Source organism: Lampris incognitus, chromosome 2, assembly GCF_029633865.1.
Source record: "Lampris incognitus isolate fLamInc1 chromosome 2, fLamInc1.hap2, whole genome shotgun sequence".
Classification (NCBI taxonomy): Eukaryota; Metazoa; Chordata; class Actinopteri; order Lampriformes; family Lampridae; genus Lampris; species Lampris incognitus.
In genome coordinates this window covers 130,004,180-130,028,627 of record NC_079212.1, presented here as the reverse complement: position 1 = coordinate 130,028,627, position 24,448 = coordinate 130,004,180, and the positions used below count along the sequence as shown (strand labels likewise).

Below are 24,448 nucleotides of genomic sequence, written 5' to 3'. Positions count from 1 at the left end.
CTTCTTTTTAAAAAATTTGCCCCCTTTTTCTCCCCAGTTGTGTCCGGCCAATTACCCCACTCTTCCGAGCCGTCCCAGTTGCTGCTCCACCCCCTCTGCTAATCCGGGGAGGGCTGCAGACTACCGCATGCTTCCTCCGATACGTGTGGAGTCACCAGCTGCTTCTTTTCACCTGACAGTGAAGAGTTTCGACAGGGGGATGTAGCACATGGGAGGATCACGCTATTCCCCTCAGTTCCCCCTCCCCCCTGAACAGGTGCCCTGACCGACCAGAGGAGGCGCTCGTGCAGCGACCAGGACACATGCCCACATCCGGCTTCTCACCCGCAGACACGGCCAATTGTGTCTGTAGGGACGCCCGACCAAGCCGGAGGTAACATGGGGATTCGAACCGGCGATCCCCGTGTTGGTAGGCAATGGAATAGACCATTATGCTACCTGGACACCTGTGTGTGTATTCTTCTCACTACCATTTCTTACTATTGAAATAACATTATGAGTATGGTCACATCAGAATCCAGATGAAAGTGCAGTGAACATGATGAAATTCACATAAAATAACGACCCTACTAAATAGTCATATCGGTGTTCCCCAACTGTAATATAAATACTGCTTCAAGGGTCAATTAGAAAAATGAAATCTACAGTGAGTTAAATAATATTCTATTTATCGAGATTACATGATGAAACTTATACAGAAAGTAGCTTTGCAGTGGCAATTCAAACCTGTGCGTTTCATCGTGTAAGCCCATACATACACTACCGTTCAAAAGTTTGGGATCACCCAAACAATTTTGTGTTTTCCATGAAAAGTCACACTTATTCACCACCATATGTTGTGAAATGAATAGAAAATAGAGTCAAGACATTGACAAGGTTAGAAATAATGATTTGTATTTGAAATAAGATTTTTTTTACATCAAACTTTGCTTTCGTCAAAGAATCCTCCATTTGCAGCAATTACAGCATTGCAGACCTTTGGCATTCTAGCTGTTAATTTGTTGAGGTAATCTGGAGAAATTGCACCCCACGCTTCCAGAAGCAGCTCCCACAAGTTGGATTGGTTGGATGGGCACTTCTTGCGTACCATACGGTCAAGCTGCTCCCACAACAGCTCAATGGGGTTCAGATCTGGTGACTGCGCTGGCCACTCCATTACCGATAGAATACCAGCTGCCTGCTTCTGCTCTAAATAGTTCTTGCACAATTTGGAGGTGTGTTTAGGGTCATTGTCCTGTTGTAGGATGAAATTGGCTCCAATCAAGCGCTGTCCACTGGGTATGGCATGGCGTTGCAAAATGGAGTGATAGCCTTCCTTATTCAGAATCCCTTTTACCCTGTACAAATCTCCCACCTGACCAGCACCAAAGCAACCCCAGACCATCACATTACCTCCACCATGCTTAACAGATGGCGTCAGGCATTCTTCCAGCATCTTTTCATTTGTTCTGCGTCTCACAAACGTTCTTCTTTGTGATCCAAACACCTCAAACTTGGATTCATCCGTCCACAACACTTTTTTCCAGTCTTCCTCTGTCCAATGTCTGTGTTCTTTTGCCCATCTTAATCTTTTTCTTTTATTGGTCAGTCTCAGATATGGCTTTTTCTTTGCCACTCTGCCCTGAAGCCCAGAATCCCGCAGCCGCCTCTTCACTGTAGATGTTGACACTGGTGTTTTGCGGGTACTATTTAATGAAGATGCCAGTTGGGGACCTGTGAGGCGTCTGTTTCTCAAACTAGAGACTCTAATGTACTTATCTTCTTGCTCAGTTGTGCAACGCGGCCTCCCACTTCTTTTTCTACTCTGGTTAGAGCCTGTTTGTGCTGTCCTCTGAAGGGAGTAGTACACACCGGTGTAGGAAATCTTCAATTTCTTAGCAATTTCTCGCATGGAATAGCCTTCATTTCTAAGAACAAGAATAGACTGTCGAGTTTCAGATGAAAGTTCTCTTTTTCTGGCCATTTTGAGCGTTTAATTGACCCCACAAATGTGATGCTCCAGAAACTCAATCTGCTCAAAGAAGTGCCCATCCAACCAATCCAACTTGTGGGAGCTGCTTCTGGAAGCGTGGGGTGCAATTTCTCCAGATTACCTCAACAAATTAACAGCTAGAATGCCAAAGGTCTGCAATGCTGTAATTGCTGCAAATGGAGGATTCTTTGACGAAAGCAAAGTTTGATGTAAAAAAAATCTTATTTCAAATATAAAATCATTATTTCTAACCTTGTCAATGTCTTGACTCTATTTTCTATTCATTTCACAACATATGGTGGTGAATAAGTGTGACTTTTCATGGAAAACACAAAATTGTTTGGGTGATCCCAAACTTTTGAACGGTAGTGTAGCTCCGGGCGATGGTTGAGAACGAACTCCATGCCGTCAGAGCTGAATACGGTTTTACTTGAGAGTGTAATCGCCTCTTTGGATGAGAAAGCCAGAAAATTTGGGTCTAACATATGATCCTGGGTTATCAGCTCTCTGACAAGAGCCACAAATGAGGACTTACGTTTTTGTCCCATGGCATTGGATGCTGACGGGGCTGACTGAGGCTCTCTGTAGGTCTCTTGATGATTGGCAGCATAACTGGCCAGGGGGGCCCCAGCCAAAGTGGAGTCCTCAATCCATTCTGTAACAGCAAGGGGCAAACAGATTCTAGATAGGGTTGAGACAGGGATTGGAGTTCCTCCTATGGAGTATCAGTAGCTCTTGGGGGAACTTGGAACTAAGAAATACATCACAAGAGGGACTCCCGTGCTGTGTAAAAGGTTTGTGATAAGGTTGTGTTGCTTTCAGGCATTGATATAACCATGGTTGACTTTCTCTGCAGGAATGACAAATTGCTGGGTATGCTGTCTGCCCAGTCGCGCTACTCCCATTGAGCCACCAATGGTTAGTGTCATGTTTGTGTTGACTATAACAGATTTGTATTACCCTGGTGAGGGGCAATTGATAGCTGTGAGTTTGTGGCTTCGCACAGGTAGAACAGATCAGACAGGCTCGGCGAAGCCTGTGACACAGTTTCACATCTCCTTATTGAACCATATAATGGAGGACTGTGATGATAGAGTGACCCGCTTCTCCACAATGGCTGCCTTCTTTGATGAATCACCTTGTTTCGGCCTCTTGCTATGGATCCCACCACAACTTCCCAATAATATTCTCGAAATTGAAATAGAATCAATGGGGGGGGGGACTTCCTCCAGGTATTGAGCTTTTTGAGATTGAGTTTGGAGAATAGTTTGGATGTGGGTGGGGGGTGTTCAGTAGAGAACTGATTCAGAGACGATTTCTGCTGAATAAGCAGAAGGTGGCGAGCAATAGCAGAGCACTGTGGGCTGGCCTGAATGTAAAATTAATCATTCTGCTTGACATTCCGCAGATGCATAAGGGTCAAGATAAAAAACAGGAGCAACCTAAGATAACCAGCTGGCTGGATTTTGTCTAGGGGGTAAGAAAAACTACAAAAAGGCATGATCGATAAACGCTGTGTCATCAATAATATCCAACAGTTTCTCTGCAGTGACTCATTTAAGCCTTAAGCCATTTAATGTTGAAGCCAAACTTACCTGCCTCACCACCTTGAAAAAGAGCGTTTACACAAGCAACAAGTATCAAGAGTCCACAAAAAAACTGAAAGTAAGTTCAAAAAGGCTGTTTGTGTACAGCCACAAATCATAGGTATGCCTTTATGGAGAGTCACTTAGCAAATCATAAGGCAGTAGCGGGCAACAGCAAGTAGCAGCTATAATTGGTACATAAAGACAAGACCCAATCATGCGCGCACCCACACACGCAGTCGCAGCTGAGCACTCATACCCATGATTAGAAAGAAAAGAAATGACGCCCAGGACCTGGGCTTATGAACGAACCTCGGATGTAGCGCTCACCTTCAGGTGGCTGCTGGCTCTGAGGCTGCAGCTGCTCCAGCTGCCTGCGCCGCTTAGCCTCAAGCACCGGATTCTCATACTGGGTCTTCCTGTTGATATGACTGGGAGAGATGGGATGACAGACACAAAGGTGGACAGTCAGAGGGGACAACGGAAAGACAGGCGAAAAGAGATAGAGAGAGGGCCGAGGTAGGAGGGTAGCAGAAAAGTAGGGCAGAATTAAATGATGGTAGAGGATTGGAGGAGAATGAGGTGAAAGTGAGATGGGAAGAGGAGGGATTGGAGCGGCAATATGTGCATAAACACGGAGGAATTCAAGAAAAATGTGGCATGTTTGGCAGGTATGTGACAAAGGGGGTTGGAAAGGGAGAAGGGCGCAACAGGAGGAGAAACGTGAACACGAGGAGGTGGAAGGATTACAGGAACGAGGGAAGGTGAACAACAGCGGAGTGAGGCAGTTTTTTTTGGGGGGGGGGGGGGTGAGGCAGTTAAACCGGTGGAGGATATGGAGAATGGAATGAGGATAAAAAAACAAGGTGGAAAAGAAGACACAAGGACAGGTGGACAGGCGTGGGGGTGGGGGTTAGCAGGAAGGATTAGCACAGTGAAAATGGGGTGGGGGGGAGGTGCAAAGGTGTGAGGGTGAAGTAATGCAGAGGTGAAATCATGCAGGAGAGACAGCCGAGCGGAGGATTGAAGGCAAGAGAAGCAGAGAGAGAGAGAGATAGAGAGGAAAAAGTCAAGATAGGAATGACAGAGGAGTTGATAAGTGGGGGGGGGGGGTGGAGTAAAGAGAGGGAGAAGAGCCGGGGAGAGACATTTAGATAAGCTGTGGTACATAAACAAAGCAAGCGCGTGTTGTTTATTGTGGTGTAATACATGCAGAACCATCCACACGTAGTGACACACACAACAGTAATCCCACACAGGTATTAGCACTCGCACCCAATAAACTGAACGCCACTGGTCGCCTAACCTCGCCCCATCGCAACACGAGGCGGGGCCGAATCATTTCTCACGCTGCAACGTAACCCGCAAGGACATGCTAATAACCCAGCAGCTCAAGACAAAACAGAAACATGCTGCCAAAGGATGCAGCAAAATAAGAGGAGAGAAGTGAATAATGTATATTGGGGGGGGGGGGTAAAAAAAGAAATAAATTACACCAAGACAAAGAAAAACACACACACAAAAAAAAACCCCGGTAATGGTGGTGCCTTATGCCCCTGAGAGATTGCTTTGAACATCAAAAACACATGAAACATATTCGTATTACTGAGGAGCCCGGGGGTCCCGCAAAAGATGAGATGCACACGCACACAACGCGGTACACGGACTCACACACACAAAACAAATATGTTTCCATGTGGTGAAAAACACAAACAAAATGGCCTACATTCCTCTGAAAAGACTGAAATATGCAGAGTTCAGGCAGACAATGCAGTGTGTGATGCTGTTTTTAGTGCAAACAAGTACACATGTTCAGATCATTACCATTTACAGTAAGGTCAAGAGTTCTGTGAAAACAGCGTCTCTCTGACTGCCCTTTTGTGTGTCTTTGTGCGGGAACACAACCTAATGGTGCGCGTCTGGGTTTTACCCGGTGTGACTGTGGTTGTGTGATCTGCTTGCATATGTGATTGCACTTGCCTGCGTATTGGACTGCACGTGTTTGTGTTTGACTTACTCAACGTAGTAGACCCCATACACTGGATCATCTATTTTCTCCCATCCTGTAGGCAGTTCTAAGAGAGGGTGGAGGAAAGAGACAGAAATACACGAGAGAAAACAGATATTAAAAAAGAGACCGCGACGACATGTCTACGTACGAGGCCGTGCACTGAGCCCCAAGGGTCAAAGTTGCTTGGCTCTCTGCCCCTGAAGCTACTGACATTTCCACACGAGAACCTAAGACAAGGAAGGGATGAGGAATGGGAGAGAGCGAGGAAAGGAGCGATCCATCTGGGCTTTGGACTCAGCATGACAACACACATCCCTTGGTTGGAAAGGGTACATGGTGCTGGATCAGCACTTGATTTGAGAACAATGTCTGTAGGTGCACATGAATAAGGAATGAGTAACTGCTTTCCTCTCGTTTCTAACACTTGAGTGCTTATTTGTGTTCAGCCTTACACCGTTGACATTATGGGCTCTATCTTAAACCCGGCGAAAAGTGCAGCTCAAGTGTCATTGCTAGTTTCCAACTGATGCAGTTGTCGTTTTCCCATCCAGCAACCATCCACCTATCCATTACTCAAACCACTTACCCTACTCTCAGGGTTGCGGGGATGCTGGAGCCTATCCCAACAGTCATTGGGCGGCAGGCAGGGGAGATCCTGGACAGGCCGCCAGTCCATCACAGGGCCAACACACACGCACGCACACACACACACACACACACACACATGCGCGCGCACTCACACCTACAGACAATTTAGTATGGCCAACTCACCTGACCTACATGTCTTTGGGCTGTGGGAGGAAACTGGAGCACCCGGAGGAAACCCAAGCAGACACGGGGAGAACATGCAAACTCCACACAGAGGACAACCTGGGAGGACCCCCAAGGTTGGACTACCCCAGGGTTCGAACCCAGGACCTTCTCGCTGTGAGGCGACCGCGCTAACCACTGCGCCACCGTGCCACCCTGTCCAGCACCCATGTTGTTTAAATAGCAAATGTACTCACACCCCTCTGAGCGCCCATGGGCACGTTGATCTTACGATGAGGTGTGATCAGGCATACTGTTGCTATCTTGAGGCAACGGGAAGCCATTGTGCTATTGACCGACAAAAACCTGGTCTCAAGTCAATAACGCAGTATTTTACTGTTATAATACGGGTGTATTATGGCTCGAATATACTCCCGAGCAAATGCGTACATTGACAGCTGCAGACACAGACAGTAAGATGGGCCTACATAGGCGGGTACACAACGTGTGTACATTCTGCTGGTTATACACACAGTGATATGCAGCAGCACACAAACATACAAAAGATTACAACTAAAACATTACAATGTGAAATACTATTATTGTGTACGTCACGATGTTTAAAAAATAAATGTCAAAATTGTTATAATATCAGAATTAGCTTTGCGCGGTAATGAGGTATGAAACTGGCTAATTATTCTACCAATAGTGGTAATACACATAGGTATTTAAGTGACCCATCGGGTTGAGCGTGTCTGTCAAGACTCATTAAATGAAAGAGCCTATCAAAAACAGATCAGAGACGGATCGACTTTCACTTCACGCATGAGCAGATCCATTCCCTCCCGAATCCGCATTTAAACAGCAATGTGCCAAGGGGCTAGCACACCTGGCTTTTAACGATAATGGGAGATGACACTGACTGGTTTAATTCATGTAACGCCCAAAACGCACCTATGATTAAGAGACTAAATTCAACCCCTTTGAACCACAGGCCTTATTTTGCGCCGTTTAGCTAGTGTTGCGTCGTGCGCGAAAGATTCGAATCTTTTGGGTGAACGAACTGAACTGCATCACTTCCTGAAGCGACCCGTTCGTCTCTCAGTCAGTTCAGTTGAGCTCTCAGTCAGTTGCGAGCGAACACGCAGGGGTACACTCAAATTACACTAACAAGTTTAAAATGAGCTAGGTTACGTTTGAAAATCTCTGAATCTTTTCTAAATCTTGCCACATTTTGTAGTTTACAATGCATAGTGAAAGCTACAGTATGAAAAAACCGGTGGCTGAGCCTGAGACTGTCTCAGATCCTTTCACTGTGAGGGACCAGTGCGTGCTCAGTGATTGGTTCACTGAACGTACACAGTGAATGTGAGCCCTGAGTGACAGACAGCCACTGAGTGACTCGAGCCCGCCCCTCTCCCTCCCTCTCATGTCTTGAAATGTCGAAGTAGGAGATAGTGCCAAAGTTTTTTTTAATAATGAAAATAATGATAAGAGGTGGCATGGTAGCCCAGTGGTTAGCACTGTTGCCTCACAGCAAGAAGGTCCCAGGTTCTCTGCATCCCATCCTATTGTTTAGGAGCAATGGGCAGCTGCATCACCCGGGGACCAACTCCAGTTCTGCTTTCCATTGCCTTGGTCAGGGGCACAGACAGGAGTATTTAACTCTAACATGCATGTCTTTTTGATGGTGGAAGGAAACTGGAGCACCCGGAAAAAACCCACGCAGACACGGGGAGAACATACAAACTCCACACAGAAAGGACATGGGATGGCCTGGGGTTCGAACCCAGAACCTTCTAACTGTGAGGCAACAGTGCTAACCACCGGGCCAGTGTGCCGCCCCTGAAGAAACGTTGATACTTTCTTGGTGAAACTGAACTGACCAGGGCAATAGTGAAGATGCATATCTTAATTTTGTGTAGATGACAAGGGTTTTTGAAGATTTTTGGGCATTTGACATTCAACTGAGCGAGCTCCTGCTGGTCGGGCCTTGGTTGTGCAACTGAAAACCCATGTCATTCTGTGGGATGGCACTGGATGCAGCTATTGACTCATGCAAGCATGCATGTATATGTACACACTTGCACATGCGAAGATGGAAATATACACACAAGCTCCAGATGTTCAGCGAAAAATGCCATCAAACAAAATCCATAGTAATCAAGACTGATAAAGACAGGACATTCATATTACTGAGCCCATTTCAACACCATGTATTTGTATGGTGGTGCCATCTTGCTGGATTTCTACAGCCTCTGCCAGATAGGGTTATGCCATTATCTAAGCAGAACCCTCTGATTTACGGTCGACTGCAACAGTAATGATTATTGGCTGACTTCCAATACTGAGAAATATAAGAGGGTTGTACACAGCTACAAACATGGACAGTCCAATAAAACTCTCCTATGGGGTATCAATTTCGCACAAATTTATCCTCAGCCAATTATGTCTCGATTTTAGTGCTAGAAGGTGGTAATTACAATCTTCAACATTGTTGAGCTTCCTTCTGTTTTGTAAAGGAGAGGGCCCTTGGTTGGAGTGGGGTTTGCAGAAAACGCATATTTCAGCTGTGTGTAGTTATTCAAATTGCTTGTATGAGTTGCACTCATTTTGCCGAACTATTTGGCAGCCAATGTTTGCTACGGAGAGAAATCGAAAAGTTGTTTTCATGAATGGTGATGGGAAATTGCCATCCAGGCAACCAAAAAGTTGACTGCTAGCATGATAATTATGTGCCACATGACTATATAATATCATTCTGCTATGATTCACGAAATGCAGCAAATGTATAAACCCATATGGTCTGTATAAGGAGGGCAGCCTTATAACATTAGTGTTATTGTATAAAGCTGCACACTTACAACACAGATGCTGCACATTATTATTCAGATGTTGTCGAGTGGAACATTAAATGGAATATGGTCCCGCCTCACATCGCGCAAAATTCTAATCACCCACTTGATTTCACACCGCACTAGCTCTGCTCCTGAAGGAGCACCTGTGTTTATGCGCTTAGGTCTGTGTGTGTGTGTGTGTGTGTGTGTGTGTGTGTGTGTGTGTGTGTGTGTGTGTGTGTGTGTGTGTGTGTGTGTGTGTGTGTGCGTGTGCGTGTGCGTGCGCACACACGCACATGCTATATTTCTCTACAGAATGCTGCAGCCATCTCAACATTATACCTTTTGGGAACGGTTGCAGATAGAGAGGAAGACAGAGAAACAGATAAACAGACAGATAAAGGCACCAAACACTTCTCAAAGAGTTCTCTCCATAACCTGTCTCTCTCTCTACCTCCATCCCCCACATGTATGCTCTGAGGTGAAAAGGGACTTCAGGGATGACAAATAACTTATTAAACTGTTTGTATCCAATTCTCTCATCGTAGAATTGTATTTGATGTCTTCTGAGCAAGTGTTTGCTGAAGAGGTGTTTTTTTATCCATTTATTTATTTTTCCAAGTATGTGTGGATGCATTACGTGCAACTGAGACTGCCTGATTGTGTGCTGAAGTTTGCCCCCCCGCCGCTTCCCACCTCCTACCCAAGGGAAGAAATTGTTCTGCTCTTTTTCTCCGATAGTTATTGAATGTGTTCATCCAATCAGTGGCGAAAGGGATGTGAGGACAGTGCACTCATGTACCGTTTGTGACAGGGTAGCTGTTTAAGATTCACAATATTGGTCTAGCAGGTAGTTACAAAACTAAAAAAAAAAAGAAAGAAAGAAAAAACCAAGATCCAGGGTTTACAGTGCTGCTGCTAAATCACTCTGTATGGTTGGGTAAGAGGCAGTCATCACTGTGAGGAAACACTTGTCTTTTACACAGTGCATGGCACCTACATTGTAATGATAAAATGTTTTCATATGTGGCTTGAGAGCCCTTGTCACACATCATAACCCGTCTCTCTAGTAATTCTCATGATTTTCCTTGATGAACTACCCTCTATAAAGGAACAGGCTCACGTTGCTGGTTGAGCAAGCTATTTTTACAGAATTAATGAGGTAAAATAAAAATGAGAACTAATTAGAAATTCTATATTAATAATAGTTCTTTTTTGCACTTCCAGATATTTTCAGGATATGTAGAAGTGTTCACTGTTAATGCCCAGTGCAATCATAAATCAAAGTGCACCTCTAATGTATCATGACATCATTCATTTCCAGGGTGTGAACGTGCAGGCTGCAGCCTCCAGACGCTATTTATCCCAGCATTAGGGGCCTCAGTGCTGTGTCTGATGGGCTAGTTAGTGTGTGTTGATGGGGCCGGAGCACAGGATCTGCATCTGGCTGAGCCACACACAGAACCATTATGAAATCATCATTATACCAATGCCTCTTTCAATGCTTAGCTTTATCGACACGTTGATGGTCTGCTGCCTTTTGTGTGTGTCGGTGTCTTTGTGGTAGAGCATGCAAGGTTTAAGGCTGTGTGTGAGATGCATGATTTTAAGGGGGCAAATCTGTGTTGCAGGCCAATCACTGAGTAAATCTGTTTGTTAATTCCATGTGCGTATACAGTAAAAATCCAATCAAGAATTGGGGATGTGATTGTCACTTCCCTGGGACCACTACTTAATGACCATTTGAAAACGATCATTACTGTAGATTAATCTCAAACCAACTGCCAACTCTTGTTAATCTGATGATGACTTAGGAGTGCCATTGGCGGCAATACTTGCTGGTGAGAGAAAGAAGGGGTAGGAAGAAAAATAAGAGGTGTGAGTAAGTGTGTGCGTGTGTGTGTGTGAGAGAGAGAGAGAGAGAGAGAGAGAGAGAGAGAGAGAGAGAGAGAGAGAGAGAGAGAGAGAGAGAGAGAGAGAGAGAGAGAGAGAGAGAGAGAGAGAGAGAGAGAGAGAGAGAGAGAGAGAGAATGAGAGAGATATGCCTATCGTTAAGGCTCAAATTAAACAGAGTGTGTTAAACAGATACACTGGTCCGAGGCAGATCATTAGTGAGGTGATGACATGTAGGGAGCATGGAGCAACAGACTAATCAACATAGTGTGAAACAAACATTCTCTTAGCAAAGAAAGAGATGAGCAAGGTGCCTACCTAGGTCATTGTCAAGCTCCTCTGTATGTACCCCTTCTGCTCACCAGGACCAGCAGTACAGCAACATCAGATGACAGGAAAAGAGGAGAGAGAAGGAAGAGGGGGCGGAGTGTTAGGTACAGACTAGTAAAATTTTAATGACCACTATTGACCACTAGGTGGCAATAGTTCATCAGAACCAAAGATGAGAGTAACTGCACTTGTAAAGATTACATGAGATAATAGGATAAGTCTCTGCTGAAAACAAGTACTTCCTTGTATCAGGCAACAATTACCATAACCATCAAGTATGGATGGGCTGCAGCAAAATTCTCTCTGGCTTGAATCAGTAAATCTTTCATCATTTTATATTCCATTTTGTGACTACCAAAAGGGGAAAATGGCCATAGCCCTTCATGTTGTTTATTTGTATAGCCTGAATTCCCAAGTCCCGAATGGCGTTCATAATAAAGCCTATGTGCAGGGAGTATATCTGTGTGTGAAGAGGCCGTTTTAATGCGTGAGGGCATATGAGGGCATTTTTGTGCATATTTGTTTAGAAAGTGTACGAGCAAGCAGGACACTTCCATGTAGGATGGGAAGCATATTACTTTTTTTGTGCTGGATGATACAAATTAAATCCAGTAAATTCCTGGGAGATTTAGGGCATCCTGCTAACATAACAAGAGGAACAAACCAGCACAGAAGAGAAGTGTCACAGCGGGGTTGCGTATTACAGTGGCCCAGCTCTCTTTTTTGTGACTCAACTCTGACACCCACTGGAAACTGTGGGTGAGAGGTTTTGGGGGTTTTCTTACATTAGAACTATACAGTTCTTGCATATCCATCCATCCATTATCCCAGCTGCTTATCCCAATAGGGGTCGTGAGATGCTGGAGCCTATCCCAGCAGACCCTGGACAGGCCGCCAGTCTATCAAAGGGCTATCCAACAGTGGGAGTGTTTCTTACTTTATAAACAGTGGGGGTGTTTCTTACTTTATAAAATGTCTTTGTTACAATCTGCAGCCCAAATAACTTCCCTCTCATTTGATCCAGTTAAAGAGATCTTCAACGTTTTAGGTGAACAAAACCTTTCTAGGAAATTGATCTCTTACAAGCAGCAAAGCGGGGGATAACATCTATGGAGAGCTGCTCAGAGGGACTACAGAGTTGATAGATATTAACTGCAAATCACCAGATATCAATACATGGAGACAAAAATTCAACACAGGCTATCCTCAATACACACTCTCCCATACTGACCTAGCACCACAAAGCCAGTCCATAAATTTTGCTTGGCTCATTGTGTCATAAATCAGATGGCGAAAACTGAGCTCATGAAATTTAGGCTGGCTTTGCAATGTTAATACTGACCATGGGGGAGAAAAAGTGAACATTTTAGATAAACATACAGTCACAGTGCATGCAAAGGTCTTGGATGGATGCATGAATGCACGCACGCACGCACACGCACGCACACACACATACCATCATCTTCACATTCTTCCAGGGGTTTCTGAGGTTTGTCGAGGCACCGAGGGTCTATCCAGGAGGTGGTTTTTGTATTGTGGCTGCAAAGGACCCACAAGATATATCCACATATTCATTAGAAAATTATAAAAAAATTAAATTAAATTAAATAACATTACTGTACTACACTCACACACTTAATATCAACTGTGCAGCAGAAAGCTTCTCTGACACAATGACAAGATTACAGGCATTCAGGTCCTTGTTGAAGCCCTAGTGAACTGGGACGCTTTAAAGTCTGGCCTAAAATAAAAACAAGTGCACCAGTTTATGAGATACTGGATGCTGGAGTTTTTAGCATCTGTTGACAATGCTAATAAAAATCAATAGGTCTGAAAATCAGTTCTGAAAAATTATATACACATCCCTTTATGGATACTGTGCACAATATCTATAGAGAAAAACAAAGGACCTACAAGAGTGGCTGCTACCCAAAAATCACTATGAAAGGCTTAATGCATGAGGTACATACTCTATAAAGTAGACCTCTCCGTTCTCGGTGTAGGCCATCTCCCAGTTCTCGGGCAGAGGTCCCAGCGGGTCCTCTGGGGGAGGATGGCTCAGGTGAGGGTGTGTTTGCTGTGTGCTCTCCGTGGTGGCCAGTGGTGAGGGGCTGGTCCCAGTGTAGGATGGGGCGCCTTGTCGGGGGGCAAAAGGGCGCACCGAGTGATGAAGCTCGTCTGGTTCACTAGAGTCTCCTAGGGGGTCACGAGGGAGCCAAGGCTTTGGATTAGGGTTATGTCAAGGTGAAATTTAACCATCTATCTCATAATAAACACACTCAAGTCTCTCAAATAGCCTCTCCGAAACTAAAACCTCTGATATTCATTTTGAATACAGTGGAGAAGAATTAGTCTTGTATGAGAGAAATTTCAAGCTAACTTCTGCTAGCATTGGTAGGAAATATTATACGAGTGCTGTGGTAATTTTTTGAATGCCCCGCGAGGGGGATTCATAAATGTGGGCCTATTTGTTTCCACTACTATGAAAGCTCCCTCCGGTAGCCAAGTCATACAAATGGCAGATTTTTGTGTTTAGAACAGTATTTGTTTGGGTAAGATAGGAAGCAAATAAATGGAGGGGAAAATAATTCAGTTCCTCTATTAGTTAACTACCAGTTAAATGTCTTTCTTCTTGGACAACGAAAATGGACCACCTGCAGAGTATGACAATATGTACCCTAGCCAACATCCTAAACTGCTTCCTGATGTAGGCATGAAAACACTGCTCAGTAAATAGGGCTGAATGGGTAGTTCACACCTAGAGTCACCTCGTCTTTAAGTACCATCCCAGTGCCTCCTGTTATCTCTTTCACACACTCACACTGGCACCATGTCTGGCCCAAAAACAAACACAAACACCTCACAGAGAATAAACGCCTTTTGGTCTCTGCTACAAGAAAGCCATGTCACAGAGGTAGTTTTGAGGCAAAGTCCATTTACTTACAATGCTGACTGACCTGCTCACATAAAGAGGCAATATCAAAGTATAAGAACACAAACCAGCGATGCTCAAACCACTGATTAATTTCATTTTAGCAGTAATGTTATTGCGGTGTGTATTTTGATGTCCTGTGTAGCTCCGGCGGCACAGCACACGGTGTTGGAGCAGTATATTAAGCATGGCACTAATATGGTCAGTTAGGGGTTTGATTCCATCTGCGGCCGCCCATGCTGTAATATGATGCAGTCATTTCATTTCAATGTGCTCTGTCCTGAGACTAGGAAAATGCAACAGATCGAATGCAGTCATTCTGTCTTTCCAATCATATGCAGGACATTGTATGTGCCATTTCACCGAGCTAATGGAGCAGCGCTCATCATGCTCAATACTGCTTTCAACATCGACAGCCAAAACATTATCACGTTTCCATTTCCCGTTTAACTTATCAAATACCCTGTCTTTCAATCACAAACAATTTCGTTCACATGGCTGCCAAGCTGCTGTGTACAGATGTCATAAAGAAGAAGAAAAAAATCAAATATGGAGGTTGTTCTTTCATCTATCTGTTCTTGCTTACAGCCAGATGGCACCATTTTTCACTCTCATACACACACAAGGCAGATGTGGACAAACCAGGAGGCCACTTACCCACCACACAAAGAGCCACTTGTATCCTGCAGCCCCTCACCAGTCAAGCTCTCGCTTTTAGTCTCTCTCTCTCTCTGAGTTCCACTTTTTTGTGCTTTTTCTTATTTTCAGACCTTAACCTCCTTCAGAAAATAAACTCCTCCCTCGCTTTCTCTCTCTCTCTCTCAACCCTCTATGTGACCCTCTTCAACCTTCAAGCCCGCCCCCATCCCTCCTTAGCTATGCCCTCTTTCTTTTCACATTCCCCCATCCACTTCTGCTTTCCCTTTAATCCCCTCTCACTTTACCTGTTGCTATTCTTGCTCCCCCTTTGCCTTTGCTCCCATCCAGACCAGTATAAAGCATAAAACTAATGCCTTCAAAACACAAGTCAAAGAAAACAATGGCGTGCCAATCTTACTCGTGATGTGTTGGAATGCACCGTTCCCAGGATTTCAGGTTTCAGGAACTACCGATCCTTGCTAGCTGAGACTCTGCTTTTCCTGCTGCTTTTCTCTCCTATCATTCTCCAAACTGCTCCTGCTTTTCTGATCAAATCACTGCTCACTTTATCTTGTCAGCTGGCATCCATGTGAAGCTTTACCTCAGCCATCTACCACAATAAACACTGAGTTTGGAAAGGGGTTGGACACATCCAAGCATTAACCAATGGACATTTCTGTTTCCCAAGGCATGCTCCCCCTGCTTCACCCTGCACCTGGCCATACCTGTAAAGCTACTGTTCATCTCAGGGAGGTCCTCGTCCTCCTCCAGCTGCTCTCCAGGCCCTATTCCAGCATTGTGCATGTCATTGTAGGACTTGGAGCGTCGAGGAGTGGAGTTCTGTGAGCCGGGCAGGCTGCCGCTGATCCCGTCTGACAGTGGGGCATCACCGCCGCTACCGCTACTGCTAATCACTTTCCCACTGGGGGGCTGCACCGGCGGCTTGGGCGTCCCATAATAGTTACCTAGGCAACAAGATAGGAATGTAGGGAGGACAAATGTGGGAGAGAGAAAGAGAGAGCGATTAAGAGAGAAGAAAGGCATATTAGTAGGAGGGTGTGATGGGGAGGGGGTCAAGAGGTTGTGTGTGTAGGGGGGGTGGTATATCATTGTCTTTGTATGCAAATAGGGAGGATAGCCATGTTAAAGCATTTGTGTGTGTGTGTGTGTGTGTGTGTGTGTGTGTTTATGTCTATGTTGAGGGGGTTGGACTCAAGGAAAAGAGGGGGTGTTTTGGATTTTTTGAATAGTTGGTGGCTATAAGCAGACTAGCTGCAGTATTTGGTACTCCTGGGCTTCTTGTTGGCAAAGCAGCAGTGGAATGAGGTTCGATGGGAACAAATTGTTATGGGGCACTGGCCAGGATGGTCACAACAGCCACTTCATTAAACGCATCTGTCTGACTGAACGGTAACTCTGTTTGTTGCTGTTGTTTGGATTTATTCCAGTGCGGGTGATAAATGGCACCTTTAATGAATTACATTAACAAAGGTTGTGTATGACATGCCTTTTACATTGTGTTTCACAACCTTACATTCAGAGAGACCATTAGCAGTGTCAGGTGGATACATTGTGACAAGGTGTGAGCAGGTTAATAACATATTTGATGTGCAGCAACTAACATGTTATGTTATTATAATGTTCTATAATATACGTTGTATATAGCTTTTGATTAAAAGTAACCATCTTACATTGGTTGTTTAGGAAATTATTCAAAAGCTTTTCTTTTAAAAAAGGACTTCCAAATATTTATAAAAACCTTTGAAACATAATTGACTTACAGCGGCAACATAATTCCGCCTTCTAAGAAGAAGTTATATGGGATGGGTGCTTAATGATCCTTTATGACTTCACATTAAAAGGTTTTTTTTTTCTCATGCAGTCGTCTAGCTTTAGGAGGCCTCACACCCTGCCAAGACTACATCCTCAGCAGGGTCACACTGCTGGTTCATTTCACTGGCTCCCTACTGAGCGTAAACTCTCCAACTGTGCAGCTTCTCACCATGTTACAGTGTCCTGATCAGCTCCACTTGGTCTCCCCCACATCTACTTCTCCACCTCGAGAACTCACCGTTAGTGTGTTTCCCTACATGGTTTCACTTTCCTATACTAACGTTTTCTTTAACAGTTTTTATTGATTTTCACAATACATTTTTATGCACATACACATGAAAATATATGGAACTACATAACCATAAATGCATTATACCTAATCCATATACATAGATTAGTACACAGATTGCACATATATCTTGCCATACATATTATTCATAATACACACATACACATAGAAAAAAGAAAAAGGAAAATAAACAGACAAAAAAAAAAGGTGGGGGGAGTTCTCTGCTGCCTCAATCTAACTCTAATCTTCCTTATTGAGTGGGATTTGTAAGCTCTTGTAATAGTCGAAAAAGGGGGTCCAAATCTTCATAAACTTTTGTATAGAGCCTTGATGGGTGTATCTGATTTTCTCAAGTTTCAAAAACTGCATGTGTCTTTAATCCACCTAGAAAAATTAGGTGATGCTTGTTGCTTCCATGAGAGAACAATGGGACGTCTAGCAAGCAAGAAGGTAAATGCTATAATTACATGTGCTTTACCTTTAAGGGTACGAATTTTTGGAGCAAAACCAAATAGGGAACATATGGGATTAGGAGGAATGTCTTTTTGAAAAATCTTGCTATAGGCATTAAAAATACTGGTCCAAAATGTGTTGAGGTTAGGGCATGACCAGAACATATGTAATGTGATCTGCTGGTTGACTTTTACAGCGAGGACAGGAAGGGTCTGCATTAGGAAAAATGTTGGCCAGTCTATTGGTCAAATGTGCTCTCAAAACAACGTTTAGTTGTATTAAGCTGTGTCTTACAAATGGTGAGGAGGTATGTATTAGGCCAAGTGCAGCCTCCCAGTCATCATCCGTCATTTCCCCTCCAAGGTCCTCTTCCCAAAGTCTCCTAACAACTTGCAATGAATGAGGGGAGATATTACTTATTCTGTCATAAAGAATTTCTATTAGGCCTTTGTAGTGTGGTGATAAAGAAAGAATGTGATTGATTGTATTGTTTGTTGGCAAATTTGAAAAAAAAAATGTTTTTCTGGGCAAAGTGTCAGATTTGGAGATATCTTGGAAAAGTGAATTTTGGCAGATCGTACAGTTGGGAAAGTTGTGTAAATTAACCAAATTTTCCATCAACGTACAAATTAGAAAGTGACTTGATTCCCTTTGAGAACCAAACTCCAAAGACAGAATCAGAGAGACAAGGCAGGAAGTTGTAATTATTTTGGATAGGGGAAAGTACTGATGTTGTATGCAACTTAAAATGTCTCCTAAATTGTGACCAAATTCTAACTGAATGGCACACTACTGGGTTGGAAGAAAATTGGCTTTGAGGAGGGGGTGAGGAGGCACAAATTAAGGCAAGTAAATGAAATGGGCTGGAAGTGTGTTCCATTTGTACCCAGGCCTCACAGCTGTCTGTCACACACTCCCCCATCCAGGATAATATTTTCTTGATATTACAAGTCCAAAAATAAATGAAATTAGGTAGAGCAAGGCCAGCAAGCTTTTTAGGTCTCTGTAGCGCGCTTCTTTTAATTCTATGTGGTTTACCGTTCCAGATAAATGAAGTTATACTCTTCTCTAATGAATTAAAAAAGACCTCTTGATCAGAATGGGGATATTTTGGAATAGGTAAGTAAATTTTGGTAACAAAATAATTTTAATAAGATTGACTCATCCAACTATGGACAGGGGGAGCTTTATCCATCCAGCCATAATTTGTTTACATTTTTCAAATAAAATACCAAAATTCTTATTGAAAAGAGCTGAGAAAGTGCGTGTGACTTCAACCCCAAGATAGTTGAAGCCGTTTCTGACTATCTTGAATGGGAAATGTGAGACAGAAATTAGGGTAGTTGCCTGATTAAGGGGGAACATTTCACTTTTCTGAAAATTAACTTTGTATCCTTAAACTTTTCCCAACTTAGAAAAATCAATAAAGGGAAGAATGGAAGTTAAGGGATTCAAAATATACAACAGAAGATCATCTGCATACAAAGACAGTTTATAAATTGTGCACGCACGTTCAACACCCAAAAAAAAAGAGCGTGGCTAAGGGGTCAATGGCGGTAGCAAAAAGACGGGGCGACAAGGGGCAGCCTTAACGAGTACCCTTGCCAAGTGAGAAATATCTAGATTGTTGTCCATTGGTGATCACACTGGCCAAAGGAAGAGAGTAAAGTAGTCTAATCCAAGAGATGAAGGCATTGTCAAATCCAAATTTATTTAGGGTGGAAAACAAATATTGCCATTCAACCCGATCGAACGCTTTTTCAGCATCAAGTGATACAACCATTTCAGGGGAGCGGCTCGGAGGGGAGTACATAATATTTAGTAATTTTCTCAAGTTTGAGCTGGAATGCCTATGTAGAATGAAACCCGTTTGGTCTGCAGATATAATCTGAGGTAACAACCTTCTCTAATCTAGCTGCTAGAATTTTAGCTAGTATCTTATAATATAAGGAAATCGGACAGTATGAAGCACATTGAAGTGGGTCTTTATCCTTTTTTAGCAGAAGTGTTATCAAGGCTTGTCATAGGGTTTGCAGAAGGCACCCCGCTGACAGAGATTCATTAAACATGGCTTGAAGCAGGGGGGAAGAGTTGGAAGCAATTTTTTTGTAAAATTCAGAGGTAAAGCCATCTGGTCCAGGTGTCTTATTATTTTGTAAGGATTTAATAGCTTCTAGAATTTCTGTCTCAGAAATCTCACCACCCAGTGAGCGGTTTTGTAGGACTGAGACTGAGGGGAAGGTTAGTTTCTCCAGGAAGGAGTCAAGTTGTGGACGATTTCCATCACATTCAGAACCACAACCAACTTACCATAATATTGCTTAAAAAAAATTGTTAATTTCTATCTGGCCCATTACAATTTCCCCTGCTTGACTGAAAACCTAAGTGATTAAGCGAGAAGCAGCAGCTTGATGTGCTTGCTGGGCTAGTAGCTTGCCGGCCTTGTCACCCGATTCATAAGTGTTGTACCGAGCTTTTGTAAGTAGATATATTGCCCTGCTGTAGAAAGTCAGTCATTTCTGTCTGCAGACGCAGTCTTTCTTTGAAAAGGATTGGAGTAAGGGAGGAGGAGTAATATCTATCAATGTCAGTGATGGATCTAGAGATATTATCGAGTCTAGAAGCTCTTGCTTTATCTACCCTAGAAGAGTATTCAATTATCTGCCCACGAAGATAGGCCTTGAGTGCTTCCCATAAGGTTGAATGGGACATTTCTGAGGAAACATTAGTTGCAAGAAAAAAACTAATTTGAGAAGAGGCAAAGTGTATGCATTGTTCATCAGCTAACAGGAGAGGGTTGAGTCTCCAGCAATGACAGGGCCTGAGGCAGTTAGGTAGAGCTAAACAAAAGCACGATGATCTGAAATGATAATACTGTGATATGAGCAGGAGCTTACATTCCCCACTAGTCTATTAATAAGAAAGTAGTCCATGCGAGTATATTTATGGTGGACCTTAGAGAAGAAAGAAAAAACTTTTTGGTCAGAGAACTTAAATCTCCAGATGTGTGAATGACCATTCTGAGTGATATAATCATTGATAACCTTAGCAGACTTAGAGAGAGGTTGAGCTCTGTTTGATGACCTATCCAAAATGGAGCTGAGAACACAGTTAAAGTCGCCTCCCAGTATCAAATTATAATCATTATGTCCAGGTATAATAGAGAATAGCTTGTTGAAAAAAATATGATCATCACTGTTTGGGGCATAAACATTGACCAAAATAACAAGACTGGTGAAAAGTCGCCCACAGACAATACAAAATCTCCCATTTGGATCACTAATTACCTCTTTCACTTGGAATGGGACATCTTTATGTATTAGGACTGCTGTTCCTCTGGCTTTGGCATTGAATCATGAATGAAGTACTTGACCAACCCATCCTCTTTTAAGGTAAATGGCATGATCATTTACAACAGGGGTGCCCAACTCCAGGCCTCGAGGGCCACAGTGTCTCCGGGTATTTGTTCCAACCATGCACTACACCACCTGATTTAATTAATTAGCTCACCTCTTGGACCAAGGAAGGAAAGGAATTATTTAAATCATGTGGTACAGTGCATGGTTACAACAAATACCTGCAGACACTGCGGCCCTCGAGGCCTGGAGTTTGGCACCCCTGATTTGCAAGATGAGTTTCTTGCAGGAAGGCTACATCTGCATTTAAGTGTTGTGAGACATAATTTTCTGTCCTTTAATCCAATTATGTATGCCTTTAGTATTTAGAGAGACAAAGTGGATGGGTCGGTTCTGAATGTAATTAGAGGTCACTGTCATGTGTTATAAACCTGGTTTGAATAGTACAAATTAGCGACAAGCAAACCACACCAAGGGTTTGGTACTTAATCATTGAGTGGGAGACCATCAACTCTGACCTTGTCCTCTTACTAGAAGGTCAAAAGGGAACAGTTGAAAGAAAACTGGAGAACATGGGAGCCATCATTTACAGCTATGGCGTAGAGAGATTTGGAGTGAAGGAGAAGATACCCAGTAGGCAGAAAGACCCTTCAACTCAGCCCAAATCCAGGAGACAGCGGGAAATTGACAGGTTGGTGAAGGAGAGAAGACAACTGAGGAAGCAGTGGAGGAAGGCCACAGAGGGAGAGAGGGTTGGGCTTGACGCACTGCAGGCTGAAATAAAGCAGCATTTGACAAAGCTGCGAAGAGCAGAACACCTCAGACAACAGCATAAGAGGAAAGAACGGGCTAGGACCCGTTTCTACAGCAACCCTTACAGCTTTGTCAAGAGCCTTTTTGACAGCAGGAAAAATGGGAGCCTTGGAGTCCCCATACGAGATCTGGAAGAGCACCTAAAGAAGACCTACTCTGATGTCTGGAGACATGAGCCAGTCACCATCCCGGATGACATGCCACCAATTCACCCACCTGACCACCATATGGACACAAGACCCCCCACATGGAGCGAGGTGGAGAGGACGGTAAAGCAGGCAAGATCGATGTCAGCTCCTGGGCCCAATGGTATCCAGTATAGACTCTATAAGAACACTCCTGGAGTCCTGAAATACCTCTGGAAGCTGATGAAAGTGGCATGGCAGAAAAGAGTCATACCCAGGGCATGGCGAAGAGTAGGAGGTATTCTGATCCCCAAGGAAAAGAACTCTTCCTGCATCAGCCAGTTTCGCCAGATCAGCCTTCTTAATGTAGAGGGAAAGATATTTTTTAGTGTGATTGCCCAAAGGCTCTCCACATTCCTGCATAGAAACAACTTTGTTGATACATCAGTGCAGAGAGCCGGGATCCATGGCTTCTCAGGATGTCTGGAGCATGCTAATATCATCTGGCACCAGATACAAGCTGCCAAGAAAGAACGGAGAGACCTGCACGTGGTTTTCTTAGACCTTGCCAACGCTTTTGGATCAGTTCCTCACAAGATCCTGTGGACGGCGTTTGATTTTTTCCATGTCCCCAAAAATATCACGGAGTTGGTCAAGACCTATTTTCAGGATCTCCAGTTCTGTGTCACAACACAGAACACCACCACCACTTGGCAACATCTGGAAATAGGCATTATGGCGGGCTGCACTATTTCCCCCCTGGCATTCATCATGGCAATGGAGCTCGTCATCCGTGCATCGCGATGGGTGGTGGGAGGCGAAAGGTCCAGGAATGGCCTGCGTCTTCCACCAATCCGGGCGTACATGGATGACTTGACCACCATAGCAACAACAAAACCATGCACCAGGCGCCTGCTGCAGAAACTCCAGGAGAACATCAAGTGGGCACGAATGGAGTTTAAACCAAGCAAATCTCACAGCATCTCCATTGTCAAAGGCCAACTAGTAGATGAACGGTTCTGCATTAGTGATCAACCAATCCCCACGGTCCGGGAGAAGCCCATCAAGAGCCTCGGACAGTGGTACAATGCAGACCTCAAAGACACCCGGGCAACTGGAGCAACTTCGCCAGGATACAATCAGTGGCCTCAGGCAAATCAACAACACTGCACTGCCCGGGAAGTTGAAGCTTTGGTGCTTTCAGTTTGGGCTGCTACCCCGACTCATGTGGCCAATAACTATGAACGAAGTCTCACTATCTCATGCCAGTCGCTTGGAGAGGCTAGTGAACTCGCAGGTGAGGAAGTGGCTTGGACTGCCAAGGTGCCTCAGCAGTGTTGGACTCTACGGCAATGGAGCCCTCGCACTGCCAATTTCCAGCCTGGTTGAGGAATTCAAATGTGCCAAAGTGAGGCTGGACATGTCCCTCACAGAATCCCGAGACCCAATAGTGAGAGGAGTTGCTCCAACCCTAGCAACAGGGAAGAAATGGACCCCGGGTGCAGCTGTACTGGAGGCGAAATCTGCCCTCCGCCACCGAGACGTAGTAGGCCATGTTCAACAAGGCAGAGGCGGCCTTGGCCTGGGAATAAAAACACCTACCTGGCAAAAGGCGACTACTACCGAACGGCGAACTATGGTGGTTGAGGAGGTCCGCCGACAGGAAGAAGCAGCCAGATGTGCTAAAGCCGTAGCACAAGCCAAACAGGGTCGCTGGATGAGGTGGGAGGGTGTTGAAAAGAGGAAAATCACATGGAGTGAGCTCTGGAGCATGGAATCAAACAGGCTGAGTTTCATCATCAAGGCCACATATGATGTCCTGCCCTCTCCCATAAATCTAAATCTCTGGTTTGGAGAGAATCCATCTTGCTCCCTGTGTACAGCCCCAGCAACCCTCAAGCATATCTTGGTTGGCTGCAAGACCAGCCTTACCCAAGGCAGATACACCTGGCGACACAATCAGGTGCTCAGGTGCTTGGCAGCTGAACTCGATTGCAAGAGGGTTTCCATCAATGCCCAACCCTTCAACAACCAGGAAGGGCCCCGGTGTTTCCCAGCTTTCATTCGAGAGGGGGATAAACTGAAGGCCAACCCTTCACTTCCCAACTTAGGCTCACTAAACTCAGCCAGGGATTGGGAAATGCGAGTGGACTTAGGCCAGAAGCTCATCTTCCCGACAGAGATCGCAACAACCACCTTGCGACCAGACCTCGTCCTCTGGTCCAACACTAACCAGCTCGCTTACATCATTGAGCTCACAGTCCCCTGGGAGGATGCAGTCGATGAAGCGTACGAGCCTAAGAAGCTGCGGTACGCCAACCTAGCAGCCGAAGCAGAGGACAGAGGCTGGAAGGTGAAGGTGCGCCCTGTGGAGGTGGGTTGTAGGGGCTTTGTTACCAGCTCCACAGCAAAACTCCTGAGGGAACTAGGAGTCAGGGGGCAGGCCCACAGGAGAGTGATCAAAGAGCTAGCCAACACTGCTGAGAGGACTAGCCACTGGATCTGGCTCAAAAGGAGAGACGCCGTCTGGGCTGCCAGGGTGAACAGCTAACCACAGGTCACACACCCAGGACCGATCAACCTGTGGTGGGCCTGCCTCAGCGGAGGGTGTCTTGTGATAAAAGGCCGA

At 44.6% G+C, this 24,448-nt stretch overlaps 1 protein-coding gene across 1 annotated transcript in view; it reads right to left on the bottom strand.

Annotated features, from left to right (window-relative positions):
• magi1b (membrane associated guanylate kinase, WW and PDZ domain containing 1b) overlaps positions 1–24,448 on the bottom strand; it is a 212,782-nt gene that overhangs the window by 49,010 nt on the left and 139,324 nt on the right. The window contains exons 4-10 of the mRNA XM_056273056.1: positions 15,676–15,915; positions 13,350–13,575; positions 12,836–12,918; positions 11,368–11,403; positions 5,576–5,633; positions 3,871–3,989; positions 2,508–2,627 (exon numbers count right to left, since the gene is read on the bottom strand). Coding sequence (XP_056129031.1) covers positions 2,508–2,627; positions 3,871–3,989; positions 5,576–5,633; positions 11,368–11,403; positions 12,836–12,918; positions 13,350–13,575; positions 15,676–15,915 — 882 coding nt within the window. The remainder of the gene's footprint in view (positions 1–2,507; positions 2,628–3,870; positions 3,990–5,575; positions 5,634–11,367; positions 11,404–12,835; positions 12,919–13,349; positions 13,576–15,675; positions 15,916–24,448) is intronic.